A 15,386-nucleotide genomic window follows, 5' to 3' on the forward strand; every position below is an offset into this window, starting at 1 on the left:
ATAATTACCAGATGTGATTTATCTAAATATCCCTTCTTACTTCTAGAGATCTCACCAAGCTAATGTCCACTTGTTCTATTGGCAGATTGTTCTACTTATTTCAAGTGAAAACACCTTGTTTTCATTATTGTTTAACTTGTTTTTGCATTTTCTCGATGCAGAGATGGAGGCAAAGAGCCAGCATCAGGGTTTCCAGGACCCTCTCTCTGCAGCGCTGGAAGACACTGAGAGAGCGACGACTTCTTCTTCTCTGGACAAACCTTCAACCGTCAGGGAATCAGCAGCCAGAGAGAGTCTCAAACTGAGCATGAACCGGCAGGCGGCCGACGGCAGCGAGGACACGGAGAAGGCAGCAGATAGCGTCAAAAACGATGTCACAGACAGCTCCACCACCTGGAGCCCAGAGGTACTGCAGACACTGACATCTCTGGTTTAGATTCACACTATTCTGATGAAAAAGCATCCAAACAATCGCTCCAAGCGGCTCTTGGCTCTTCAACGGACTAAAGTTCTCCGTACAGTTTGTCCACCGCTTTGATGTAAAAACTGCTCCACCCTTTGATGATCTCTATGGATCAAGCTATAATACACCAAGGCTTAGGGTTCCACAATTTAATGAGGTTAAACCGCATCGTATCGCATCGTGTTGAATTGTATTGAATGTTATCGTATGAAATCGTATCGAATAGTATTGTAGCTAAATGTTTCGAATTGTTACAATTTGAAAACATGGCATCGCATGTTTTCGCATCGTTTCGCATCATATCGTATCGTATCATATCGTAGCGTATCGTAGCGTATTGTAGCGAAATCGTATCGTATCATATCGTATTGTAGCGAAATCGTATCGTATCGTATTGTAGCGAAATCGTATCGTAGCGAAATCGTATCGTAGCGTATTGTAGCGAAATCGTATCATATCGTATCGTAGCGAAATCGTATCGTAGCGTATTGTAGCGAAATCGTATCGTATCATATCGTATAGTATCATATCGTATAGTATCATATCGTATCGCATCGTATTGTAGCGAAATCGCATCGTATCGTATCGTATAGTATCATATCGTATCGCATCGTATTATAGCGAAATCGTATCGTATCGTATCATATCGTATCATATCGTATAGTATCATATCGTATCGCATCGTATTGTAGCGAAATCGCATCGTATCGTATCATATCGTATAGCATCATATCGTATCGCATCGTATTGTAGCGAAATCGCATCGTATCGTATCATATCGTATAGTATCATATCGTATCGCATCGTATTGTAGCGAAATCGCATCGTATCGTATCATATCGTATAGCATCATATCGTATCGCATCGTATTGTAGCGAAATCTAATCGCATCGCCATATCGCATCATAGCAGACGGCAGCGAAGACAGGGAAAAGGCAGCAGATAGCGTCAGCAACGATATCACAGACAGCTCCACCACCTGGAGCCCAGAGGTACTGCAGACACTGACATCACTGGTTTAGATTCACACTAATTTCCATGAAAAAGCATCCAAACAAACTCTCAAAACGAGTCTAGGCTTTTAAACAGACTAGAGTTCTCCAAAAGTGTTTTTCCACTGCTTTATTGTCAGAACTGATCCACCCTTTGAGAATATCTATGGATCAATCTATAATATACTAAAGATTCCCAACAGCCATGTCCTGGAGAGTAAAATATGAGGAGATTTAGAGTTCCACGATTTAATGAGGTTAGCCCGCATCGTATCGTATCGTGTTGAATTGTATTGAATCTTATCGTATGAAATCTGAAATCGTATCGAATTATTAATGTAAAGTACATGTTTCTGGTATCAGTACTTTACTCCACTACTTATTTTTCTGACCACTTTTTACTTTGACTTCTAACATTTTGAACCCAAATACCTGTACTTTCTACTTCTTACATGTTGAACCCAAATACCTGTACTTTCTACTTCTTACATGTTGAACCCAAATACCTGTACTTTCTACTTCTTACATGTTGAACACAAATACCTGTACTTTCTACTTCTTACATGTTGAACACAAATACCTGTACTTTCTACTTCTTACATGTTGAACACAAATACCTGTACTTTCTACTTCTTACATGTTGAACCCAAATACCTGTACTTTCTACTTCTTACATGTTGAACACAAATACCTGTACTTTCTACTTCTCACATTTTCCAAACAGGCTGGTTCCTTTAGTTTGAATGTGTGTTTGGTGGCGTGATCATTATTATTTAGAGTCATTGCGTGCCTATTGATTTGAACACGATCCGTGTATCCATCATTTCCTGGTCTTCTCTAAAGAAGAGGGACCAATGAAAACGTTGTCATGTTGCCGTTGTTCAGCATGGAAACATTCATTAGCTAACAATGACATTATTGTTCTATTAATATAAAGGGAGGTCAGGTACTCTTTAAAACAGCTGCTAGTTATGGGTACTTTTTACTGAAGTACATTTCAAAGCCCTCTTTACTTTGACTTGAGTAAAGAAGTTTAGTCAGTACTTCTACTTTTACTATTTTTAAACACGAGTATCTGTACTTCTACTTGAGTAAAGGAAGTGTGTACTTCTACTTGAGTAAAGGATGTGTGTACTTTTGCCTTTGCATTGTAGTGAATGTATTGAATCGTGATCGCATTGAATGAAAAATAAATCCATTTACTGCCGATTGCACTTTAATACGCTTTTAGTTCCTGGAAAAAAGAGCAGTTTTTTTATAAAAAGGGGAGAAAAACAACCTTTTAGTTATAAATGAAACCTAGGTTTGCTTTACTTTTGATTAAATCAGGTTGACGTGTTCTCATTATCTGATTTCTTGTTTTGGTAGCGGCGGCTTCATTGTTGAACTCTAACCAATCAGTGTTGAGTCAAGTATTTGCCCCAATTAATGTTGGATAAATGAAAAAAGACGGCAAAGTGGTTCTTAATACGTTTTTAAATGACCTGAAGCTCCACCAGAAACTGATTTAAACTCATATTAGGACCACAGATTCTAGGGATCTTAAAGCATCTAGTTTTGATAGTAAATAAGCTTAAACCTTAATATATAGAAGTCATTCTTTTACCCATGGATTGATGATCCTATTGCTAATTGGCACAAGTTTACCGTCCAGAAACAACAATTTCTTCCTTAGCGTTGTCTGATTTTTCATGGATTTCGCAAAGATACGTAGAAAGGCTCATTTTCTAAGTCTTCAAATCCCTGATTGTTTTGGCAGCTTCATCGGATTTCTTTAAATTGCCAAACAAATTAGAGAAGAGATCTGGGAGCAGGATAATCTCTTTGACAAAACAAATCCAAGTCTTTTTCCAATATGTGTGTGTTCACACGTTAGTCCCTTTTGCTTTATATCAGATGATTAATTGTTATTCTGAGTGCACTCTTCGATCCAGACTGAGACGTCACACTGGAACAAATGCTGCTCCAAAAACAAGTTCAACAATAATGAAAACAAGCTGTTTTCACTTGAAATAAGTCCAAAAATCTGCCAGTAGAACAAGTGAACATTAGCTTGGTGAGATCTCTAGAACTAAGAAGGGATATTTAGATAAATCACATCTTGTAATTATCAGGAGAACTCATTTTGAACTATATTTCACCAGAATCAGGAAATGTTGTGTTACAGAATAATCCGCAAACGCTCAAAAGGTTTCTGTTTTCTGATGTTAGTTGGTGATTTTCTAATAAAGAATATGTGTTTCATCTGAGATACAACTCAAAATAAGATGTTTTGACTTCACAAGATGACGCATTGTCTAAAAACAAGAGCCTATATCTCACTGCAGTGTCACTTCTGAAGTTATTATGTCTTATATCAGGTGGAAAGACATGTTCTAACTAGATATTAGACACAGATACTGGGCAAGATGTTGAGGTTTTGTAGTGTGCACACTTCACTCCAGACTGAGACGTTAGAAACTGACTCTTGAGAAACATTCAACTCTTTCTCAGCTCACAATAACCACCTAAAAAAAAAAAGGAGAAACTAAGGCAGGGATTAATTAAAGGGGTCAGTGAGCTCCCATCATCCCTCCTGTTTCCCATCATGCTTGGCAGAGGTGATGTCATGATAATCACGGATTATCACTCGGCCATGTTGTCCTCTCTGGTCCGTTTGGGAAGAAGCAAACATGGTTCACTGAGGCCTCCAGGGTTTGTATGAATAGTTAATATGTCCTTCGCTGCGTTGGCTAACAAACAGAAGCTCATGAATAATAATCACTGTGTGTGTGTGTGTGTGTGTGTGTGTGTGTGTGTGTGTGTGTGTGTGTGTGTGTGTGTGTGTGTGTGTGTGTGTGTGTGTGTGTGTGTGTGTGTGTGTGTGTGTGTGTGTGTGTGTGTGTGTGTGTGTGTGTGTGTGTGAACTTGCTTACACCTATTTAACATGTATTTATGTGTGTGTTGGTTAATGTAAGAGAGTGGGAATGTAGAATTTAACAACCTCTCAGTCACCGAATCACACTTTGAAATTGGGAGCAATCTGTGCAGTGAACACCTCCCACACACTCACACACACACACACACACACACACACACACACACACACACACACACACACACACACACACACACACACACACACACACACACACACACACACACACACACACACACAGAGGGTGACACTGATATAGAGAAACGTTTCATAAATAACAAATGTGTTTTGGTTCAGTCGAGCCACAAAAAAAACTGAGAGGGAAAGGGAGAGGCGTGTTTAAGTGGTTTATTTATATAGTTATATAACAGCTATGCTAATGCTAAACTGCTGATACTGCTAATAGTACTACCTCAACTAGTAGATATTTATTATAAAAAGTATTAAAATAGTCCCTGCATCGATGAAACAGGAGTGGATTACGCTGCAGACACTTTGAAAACACCTCCTTTAATACAGAAATAGACTCTCCATTGTGAAAATGACATAAATCCACATGTTTGAAACGCAGCGGATATATTTCTGGGTTCATTTCCAGAGGATTTGTGGATCCTGAAGCAGAGTTTGTTTGCAGGAAGGATCTGTTTGTGGAGCTGAGGGGATTATCGTCACGCTCGGGGATCAGGACGCGAGTCTTTGTTTGCACGTCTTCTTCTTCTTCCTCCTCTGTCGCCTTTCTCTTCATATTCCAGAGGATTGTGTGTAAAGCTATAAATAGAGACTAATCAGTTCAGATTTAGTTAAAAATAACACTAACCCTGAAGCCTGCTGTAGAAGATACTGCACTGGAAAAAATGATGCTCCTAAAACAAGTAAATGTATAATAAGAACAAGGTGTTTTCGCTTTTAATAAGTGAACACACCTGCCAATAGAACAAGTACAAAATGGCTTGGTGAGATTTCTTGAAGTAAAGATGGAATAATTAGATAAATGACATCTTGTGTTTAGCTGTGAGAACTTATTTTGAAGTATATTTGAGCAGAATTAGGGAATTTGTAACAAAAAAGACAGAAATGCTTCAACGTTTTCTGTTTTCTGATGTTAGTTAGTGGAGATGTTCTTCTAAAATAAGATGTTTTTAAGAGACTTAGAAAGATGCTTAAGATGCCTTGTCTAAAAACAAGACCTTAGTTATTAAAGGTCCCATGTCATGGCCATTTCTACTGATCATAATTCCATTGTTGAGGTCTACTAGAATAGATTTACATTGTTCAATGTTCCAAACTCACATTGGTTTCTCAAACAGCATCTCTGTATAGTATGTGTATTCACTCTCTGTCCCACACGGCTTGTTGGAGCTCCTGCCCCCCCCCCTCCCTGTGAGCCCAGTGGCCGTCTACGAGACAGCGAGACACAGCGAAGCCCAGCCCCAAACACACACACACCCGCAGCCTGGCTGGGAGTGTGTGTGTGTGCCCAGGCTGAGTTCCACGGTGTCTCGCTGTCTCGCCGACCCCACACCAGTGAGCCAGCTCACAGTGACCCGCTCCTCACAGCAGCGAGCCTCGCAACGTCCCGCCGAGTGTGTGTGTGTGAGGAAGTCCGCGGATTGGTCCAAATGTAACGGCTCCGGACGTAACCTAACGGCTCCGCGGATTGGTTCTTTTGGACCAATCCGCGGAGCCGTTACGTCACTATACCAGAAATACCTCACTATACCCAGGAAGTAAACAATGGAAAAAGAGAAATGTCCAAAGAGGCGTTCTGGGGCAGCATAGACAGGTCTTCTCTGTGTTAGAGTTTTACTCTCTACAGGGTGCACTTTGAGGGTTTGTGACTCTGCAGACCGTTTACATGCAGAAGCTTCATAACACAAGGGGACGGGTGATAACCAGAAAAGCATGACATGGGACCTTTAAGTCTTATATCAAGTGTAACGACATGTTCTGACTAGAAATTAGACAAATATACTTGGCAAGATTTTACATTTTTGCAGTGTGTATATATAAACGCCTCGGAGCAACTCTGTCTTCTTATTGAATTTATTATCTTGTTTTATATGTCTCTTCCTTCACTTAGCATCTTTCTTTACCATCACCTAAAGAAGCTGTAATCATAGTATGCGCTACTTTATGAATAAACTTTGATTGATTGATTGAAGTTTGTAGTTTTGTGGCTTTTTTTATCGGCTTGTTGTCAAATTCTGATTTTGATTTAAGTGTCTTCATGTAAGGTTGGCACTTATTCACTTTCTGGTGGAGAGCTGAGGTCGAGTGTTGGTTTTTTATATCTCGTTTTTGTCATTTTAGATATTAAAAGGTTTTATTAAATATGCATTGTAACGACAGAGTAGTTGTTGGTGATGACAGTCTTAAGTCCTAGGCTTCTCCAACAGTGCAACATACAATATAGGTAAGCTGTAAGATATGGTTAGCATAGAGATTGAAAATAGCAAACAGCTCCATTTACAAAGTCTAAGAATCTGCCCTCTTTAACCGGAGTCAATGCTGAATTATGCACAAAGAAATTAAAATATGCCTCCTCTCTTTCCCAGCCTCCCCAGGATGAGCCCACGTCTGAGCCGCTGAGCTCTTCCTCTCGACCCCCCATCTCTAAATGTGGAGATCTGGTTCTCTCTCTGGAGTATCGTGCGGACACGGAGAAGCTTCTGGTTTCTGTGATCGCTGCCCGGGATATTCCAGATAAAGCTCGCAGCGGCATGGACTCCTGGCAGGTGAGTCTTTAGTTCGAAGACCAAGAGTTAGTCTAAAGAAGACCAGGAAGCTTCTCCAAAGCTTGACCAAACAGATCATTGCAGCATTACCCATAATCCCCTCTGTTTCAGCCCTGTTTCCAAAGAGCTGATTCTCTGTCTGTTACTTTAGATGAAAATAAGGAGCCCCTCCCCACGCCCCTCTGAGAGAGATTTGGTTACAAAGAACTCAATGGTGCTCTAGTACCCCATTCACACCAACGGTGTTTCGGGGCCGGTTCGGAGCTGGAGCTTGAAAAGCACCGGGTTTTCCTGTTCATACCGCAGCGGAGCAGCCTCTAAGCTCCGGAATCCGGTTCGTTTCGAGCACCAAAAAGTTGTCCGTGTAGAAGCAAGAACCGCTTACGTCGGAGGGGGGCGAGATTAACCTGAGATAACAGTTAAGGCGAGTACGGCAAATAAAAGTTGTAACCAGCAGTAGCGCTGAGCAAAGTGACTAGAACGCAACCACACACTTGTAAAAAAAAAACACGCTTTATAAAGTCAGGCAACACTAACCAGGCTTCGTGTGATTCTGTTTATTTGTACCTTACTTTGACCATCCGTTCGCTGTTATTGATCATTGTGGAGAGCAGGCAGACGTTTTGTTTGTTATTATAGCAGCTATCGGATGGAATCAATACATGGGCTGCACAGGTTGTCATGTCCGACTATCACAAGTAGAATCATAATGAAAAATACGTCGGTAAAAAGTGCCTGTATAAAACGGCTTAGCAAGTAGTCAGTTTAGCTTCGGTTGCTATGCTAACATCACCCATGTTATACCAGAGAAACTTTCATAACAGCGTTGTGATGCCAAACAGCGTCAATTCAGACTGACACCAAACAGCGTCAATTCAGACTGACACACATTCACTTAAGGGGAACTGGGGATATGTAACAGCTGCTTGTGTGACAGTCAGACAGTGAATACTTTAGAGCCGTGTGAGCTAACCCGGAGCTAACGGGAGAATAAACTCCTGTTGAAGAGCAGCCAGCACTGCAGCGGTCGGTAAATGCCGCTGAAACACATTAATAAACAATGAACCACGGCACTCTGGAGAAAAGTATAGGGTTGGAGAAGTCGTTATTTAATTTAATCTGGCTTCGTATGATTAAAAGCAACACGATCATCGACCCGACGCAGTCCCCGGCCCGTTGTTGTTGTGAGGTGCGCTCCGTTGGGGAGAAACTCAGCGACGTAAACTGTGACGTCATGATGCAGCAGCGGCAGCACCAGTCGGGCTCTGAGCGGTGTGAAAAGAGCCGGACCTAAACCGAAGAACCGGTTCTGAATCAGAAAAGCTCTAGCACGGAGCTAGAACGGGAAAAGCCTTGGTGTGAAAGGGTATAAGAGGAGATTCAGGTGATAAGGTGGGGGGGGGGGGGGTTACCTTGGTTGCTGATTGGCTAATGGTTACACAAGACAAAACATCGTTATGACATCATAAAGTGGCCAAAATCTGATCAGCTCATTTTCAGACAGGTTTTTATATAAATGGATCAAAAAGAGAGAGAATCTTTGTTCCTGAAACTTTCAGAGTCTCTTTCCACAGAGGGGACACATGTTGATGTAGAAGAGACATGAAGAAGAGGGGACACATGTTGATGTAGAAGAGACATGAAGAAGAGGGGACACATGTTGATGTAGAAGAGACATGAAGAAGAGGGGACACATGTTGATGTAGAAGAGACATGAAGAAGAGGGGACACATGTTGATGTAGAAGAAACATGAAGAAGAGGGGACACATGTTGATGTAGAAGAGACATGAAGAAGTGGATTTTGCAGAATAGGTGACCTTTAAAGTTCGGGCACAATATATTGATTCTTTCTTACAGGTGCACATGGTGCTTCTTCCCTCAAAGAAGCAGCGCCACAAGACCACGGTGCAGAAAGGATCTCTGCCTCATTTCAACGAGACGTTTCGCTTCTCGCGCCTCGATGCCTCCGAGATGCAGATGTCGGCCATCAGATTCAGGCTTTATGCACTCGGAGCTTCCAGGATGTCCCGCGAGAAGATGATGGGGGAGAAGGTGCTTCGTTTGGGGGGGATGGATCCAAACGGAGGGACGATGGAAACAACGCTGATAATGGAGCCTCGCAGCAACCTCAAGGTGAGTGGGGGGTGACTATTGCTTGGGAGAAATAGTTGTTTCTGGACGGTAAACTTGTGCCAATTAGCAATAGGATCATCAATCCATGGGTAAAAGAATGACTTATACTGTATATATTAAGGTTTAAGCTTATTTACTATCAAAACTTTAAAATCCCTAGAATCTGTGGTCCTAATATGAGTTTAAATCGGTTTCTGGTGGAGCTTCAGGTCATTTAAAAACGTATTAAGAACCACTTTGCCGTCTTTTTTCATTTATCCAACATTAATTGGGACAAATACTTTACTCAACACTGACTGGTTAGAGTTCAACAATGAAGCCGCCGCTACCAAAACAAGAAGGTATATTGCTAAGGAGGTCTTCCACCAATCAAAGGGTCAGAGGTTAGATCCAACGCTCCTGTAGTCAACATGTTGAAGTGTCTTTTGGGCAAGATACTTAAACCTAAGTTGATCCCAATGGTGTGTGAATGTGTGTAGGTTTATTTAGGTAGGTATAGTCCTTTATAGCCCAACATTAACCTCCTTAAGCTTAGCGGTGGTGATGTGAAGTCATGTGACCGTGCTGTAGTTCCTTTATAGCCCAACATTAGCCACATTTAGCTTAGCGGTGGTGACGTGAAGTCATGAGACCGTGCTGTAGTTCCTTTATAGCCCAACATTAGCCACATTTAGCTTAGCGGTGGTGACGTGAAGTCATGTGACCGTGCTGTAGTTCCTTTATAGCCCAACATTAGCCTCCTTTAGCTTAGCGGTGGTGACATGAAGTCATGTGACCGTGCTGTAGTTCCTTTATAGCCCAACATTAGCCACATTTAGCTTAACGGTGGTGACGTGAAGTCATGTGACCGTGCTGTAGTTCCTTTATAGCCCAACATTAGCCTCCTTTAGCTTAGCGGTGGTGACATGAAGTCATGTGACCAAGCTGTAGTTCCTTTATAGCCCAACATTAGCCTCCTTTAGCTTAGCAGTGGTGACATGAAGTCATGTGACCATGCTGTAGTTCCTTTATAGCCCAACATTAGCCTCCTTTAGCTTAGCGGTGGTGACATGAAGTCATGTGACCAAGCTGTAGTTCCTTTATAGCCCAACATTAGCCACCTTTAGCTTAGCGGTGGTCACATGAAGTAATGTGACCGTGCTGAAGTTCCTTTATAGCCCAACATTAGCCACCTTTAGCTTAGCGGTGGTGACGTGAAGTCATGTGACCGTGCTGTAGTTCCTTTATAGCCCAACATTAGCCGCCTTTAGCTTAGCGGTGGTGAGGTGAAGTCATGTGACCATGCTGTAGTTCCTTTATAGCCCAACATTAACCTCCTTAAGCTTAGCGGTGGTGACATGAAGTCATGTGACCGTGCTGAAGTTCCTTTATAGCCCAACATTAGCCACATTTAGCTTAGCGGTGGTGACGTGAAGTCATGTGACCGTGCTGTAGTTCCTTTATAGCCCAACATTAGCCACCTTTAGCTTAGCGGTGGTGACGTGAAGTCATGTGACCGTGCTGTAGTTCCTTTATAGCCCAACATTAGCCACCTTTAGTTTAGCGGTGTTGACGTGAAGTCATGTGACCGTGCAGTAGTTCCTTTATAGCCCAACATTAGCTTTTTACTTCTGGCAATTGCAAGTGTGGAGATATCCTGCTGAACAAAACGTGTGTTTTGCCATCAATCCCATCAATTGTCAAGGGATTGTTTGTAATATAGCGATTGTTTCAAACTGTGATTCTGTCTCTGTGTTTCCTCAGAGTTTGGACTCCCAGCTGAGTCTCTCTGCAGTTTCTCAGAGCGACAGCGCCTCTTCCACTCAGTCTCTGACGCACGGAGGCGTCCCCGAGCTGCTTGTCGGTCTCACTTACAACGCCACCACGGGACGAATGTCTGTGGAACTCATCAAGGGCAGCCACTTCAGAAACCTGGCCATCAACAGACCCCCAGGTCAGCAGTGAGACACACACACACACACACACACACACACACACACACACACACACACACACACACACACACACACACACACACACACACACACACACACACAGATATCATAGCCAAACGGATAATGATTCATGAATTATAGAACGAAGGATCTACCAATCAGAGGGCCAACGGTTCGATCCCAGCCATAACAATATCAAACTTGTGACAAGGATGGGTGAAATGCAGAAGCTAAGTGTTTGTGACAATCGAACATGGATTTGAATCCTCTTTTTCCAACGTGACAGAAAATGGTTAACATGTGTTATCTTTGTTGATGCTTTAGCTCAGTGTCGGAAAATTGTTGGACTTCATGCAAACAATTCTGAAATCATCTCACCCTAAAAACGTTTCTACTCGTTTTTTAACCCTTAAATGATTTCTGTATCCTGGGGTATACATTTATTTTACAGGCTGTAAAATCGGTGCTATAACCAGGGGTGCACATAACTGGTACGCAGGTACGCATGCGCGGCAACAATCTGAAATGCGTACCGTCACTTGTGTCACAAAGCGCATTTGCGTACCGACGTAAATGTGAAGCTTTTCCAGAAGGCGGTTAGTTCACCGGACGACAGAGTCGGTCTCCGTGTGCACAGACAGGGCTGCTGTTAACGTCGGTCTGTACAGCAGCCCTGCGCTAAAACAGCTGATCACAACGTTCACACGCTCCGCGGTCACGAAGCTCTGTACTACACTACCACCACCCCCACGTTGACAATCGCCAGAAGTTGGAGTACCAAACACTGACTCCAGGTACTCATCTGAGTACCTCACTGAGAAAGTTATGTGCACCCCTGGCTATAACAGTGTAATTACGGTGTAATATTAGTGGTGTAATATTAGTGGTGTAAACTACAAAATAATAAACAATATATTTTCCAAAATATTGACTGCCACTTTAAAGGTCCCATGTCATGCTTTTCTGGTTCTGACCCGTCCCCTTGTGTGTTATGAAGCTTCTCCATGTAAACGGTCTGCAGAGTCTCAAACCCTCAAAGTTCACCCTGTAGAGAGTAAAACTCTAACACAGAGAAGACCTGTCTATGCTGCCCCAGAACGCCTCGTTGGACATTTCTCTTTCTCCATTGTTTGCTTCCTGGGTTCTGTGACGTGTGAACACCCAGATCAACAACAAATGACCGGACTGGCCCAAATGGACCAATCAGCGGAGCCCCTCACACACCAGGATCCCTTGGCTAACTAACAGGGAGTCCCATTGACTTGCATAGAGCTCCCTGGTTGGTAATAGACGAGTTGGGATGGTGGAGAAATGCTCTCCGCAGACCCATTCTCACAGCGTTAGAAACCTCTTACTCAATATCAAGCCACACTTATTGTGTTTACTTCGGCTGTGAGTGTTTGTGTGCTCAGGATGAGTTTAGCTTGTTCTCGCTGTATCGCCGACCCGGAAACTTCTCCGCTCCTCGCAGCAGCAACGAGCCTCGCAACGTCCCGACCAATCAGAGCACACTGGGCTCACAGGGAGGGGGGGGGGCAGGAGCTCTAACAAGCCGTGTAGGACAGAGAGTGAATACACATACTATACAGAGATGCTGTATGAGAAACCAATGTGAGTTTGGAACATTGAACAATGTAAATCTATTCTAGTAGACCTCAACAATGGAATCATGATCAGTAGAAATGGCCATGACATGGGACCTTTAAGGCTTAACCTTTGATTGTATAACGATTAACCACAGATTATAAAAAACTATTTTTTGATCAATAGGTGACCTTTAACTTTTCCTTCCTCCCTCCTCCAGACACCTATGGGCGTCTGACCCTTCTACGGTGTAATATTAGTGGTACATGGGTCCTTGTTCCTGTTCCTGAGTCTCTTTACACAGAGGAGACGCATGTTTATGTATAAAAGACATGAAAAAGTGGATTTTGCACAATAGGTGACCTTTAACTTTCTCTCCCTCCTTCTTCCAGACACCTATGGACGTCTGACCCTTCTGAACTCGGTGGGTCAGGAGATTTCTCGCTGTAAAACGTCGGTGCGTCGCGGACAGCCCAACCCCGTCTACAAGGAGACTTTCGTCTTCCAGGTGGCGTTGTTCCAGCTGTCGGACGTCACCCTGCTGGTCTCCATCTATAACCGACGCAGCATGAAGCGCAAAGAGATGGTGGGATGGATCGCTTTGGGTCAGAACAGCAGCGGAGAGGAGGAGCAGATCCACTGGCAGGATATGAAGGAGAGTCGAGGACAGCAAGTCTGCCGCTGGCACGTCTTATTGGAGGCGTAAAATAAAGGGAGTTTACCATACCATATACTTTATCGTCCCCTTAAGGACATTTGTTCTGGACTCTTACAAACACAAACACATTGAAATACATACATCACTCATGCACCGTTTGATCAACACAATACACTGACAATGGAGACCTGTTGCACAACCCTCATGGCCAACATTTAAAAGTATATTACATTACATGTGAGTGTTGAGAAGCATAATGGACAGGAATGAGTGCTTCAGGAAGATATTTTCTTTGCCCAATGTTCTTAAAATCTGGTTAAAATGTGCACAATATCTTGATACAAACCCGTACTTGCTTCAGTGTTACCACTAAAGGATCACGTGACCATCAAATTCTGAGCGTGGAAACACGAGGGGGTAGAAGTGAAGATGTTTTGTGATTCGAGTGGAGGAGGAAGGAGGCGTCTCATTCACATTCTCCGTAAACAAGCCAATGATTGACCCATCTATTGCCAATCGCAAAATGTGGTTAAATCACATGGACTAATAATCACATGAGAGTAGTGGGTAGACATGTCCACATTTTGGCCTTTTCTTTGTCGATTTTCATAAGAATTGGTGCTCATACGCACAAAATGATGATGAAGCCTCACTAGCATCAGTGTTACCACTAAAGGATCACGTGACCATCAAATTCTGAGCGTGGAAACTCAAGAGGGGGTAGAAGTGAAGAGGTTTTGTGATTCGAGTGGAGGAGGAAGGAGGCGTCTCATTCACATTCAGCACTCATTCATATTCTCTCGACACGTGCATTTTACTACAGGCAGGAAGTAGCAGCAGCTGGAGACTCTTAACCCCCGTCACAACGAGAAGTATCTCTTCCCCTGTCAACACTGAATTATGTTATTTGGCCTCCTTCAAAGGGCAATAGCTCATTCAAAGCTCATTTCCACGCTCATTTCAACACCCATCAACGCTGAGCTGAAAAGAGGCTTTAAAAATATCTCTCTGCAGCTGTACCGTGTGTGTGTGTGTGTGTGTGTGTGTGTGTGTGTGTGTGTGTGTGTGTGTGTGTGTGTGTGTGTGTGTGTGTGTGTGTGTGTGTGTGTGTGTGTGTGTGTGTGTGTGTGTGTGTGTGTGTGTGTGTGTGTGTGTGTGTGTGTGTGTGTGTGTGTGTGTGTGTGTGTGTGTGTGTGTTGCTCTTCCCTACACACTGGCTCTGTTGTAATTGGTAGTTACAGCTGTAGAAATGTACAGTGTGATGACGCTGATGCTCTAATGCTCGTCCTCTTGCAGCATCATTGAGTCATAAGGCTGGGGGGGTTATATATGATATATGTTTGTTTCGAGAGATGCTGTAACTCCATACGTTACGTTCACACACACCGGGATCTAGAAAAGGTTGAATTTGAGCCGTTGTTTACTTCAGGCAGGTGACAGCAAAGCTTGTAAACTGGGGGAAACTGCAAGAAAAAAGTACCACATTTTGGGGAGTTTTGAGGAGATGACAGTAAGAAAGTGAAGCGGAACAAATTAACTTAAAGGCTCATATTCAAATTTGTAATGCACATTTAAAGGGTCAGTTCACCCAAATCACAAAGAAACTCTGTCCCTAGAACAACCCCGAGTCATCCAGAGCTTTTGGGGATGGTTTTACGCTATGATTGGACAAATACTTCAGCCTCAACATACAACATTATACTAGACATAAATACAATGTATTTGTGAGCACAAAAACACGTGTTTGCATAATTGTCAAACCAAATCATATTTTAATAACCAAAAAAACACTTACAGTAAAATTAGCATGTGTTTCGGCACATTTGTGATTTCTTTATTTGCATTGACGTTAAAACTGCAGCGCGTTTCTCCAAATGGAAATGTTTTGTGACGTTGTGACGTGTTGGCACCTGTTGGCCACCGTAGTTTCAGACTAAAATAAAACACACAATGTGATCAGCACAAGACA

The 15,386-nt window shown here is 42.7% G+C and overlaps 1 protein-coding gene across 1 annotated transcript in view; it reads left to right on the top strand.

Moving 5' to 3' along the window:
• Nucleotides 1–14,497, top strand: part of syt16 (synaptotagmin XVI) — a 31,106-nt gene extending 16,609 nt beyond the window's left edge. The window contains exons 3-7 of the mRNA XM_034148993.1: nt 162–406; nt 6,928–7,107; nt 8,966–9,241; nt 10,985–11,174; nt 13,152–14,497. Coding sequence (XP_034004884.1) covers nt 162–406; nt 6,928–7,107; nt 8,966–9,241; nt 10,985–11,174; nt 13,152–13,465 — 1,205 coding nt within the window. The 3' untranslated portion in view covers nt 13,466–14,497. The remainder of the gene's footprint in view (nt 1–161; nt 407–6,927; nt 7,108–8,965; nt 9,242–10,984; nt 11,175–13,151) is intronic.
• The last annotated feature ends 889 nt before the right edge of the window (nt 14,498–15,386 follow it).

Source organism: Trematomus bernacchii, unplaced genomic scaffold (genome assembly GCF_902827165.1).
Source record: "Trematomus bernacchii unplaced genomic scaffold, fTreBer1.1, whole genome shotgun sequence".
NCBI classification, from domain to species: Eukaryota; Metazoa; Chordata; class Actinopteri; order Perciformes; family Nototheniidae; genus Trematomus; species Trematomus bernacchii.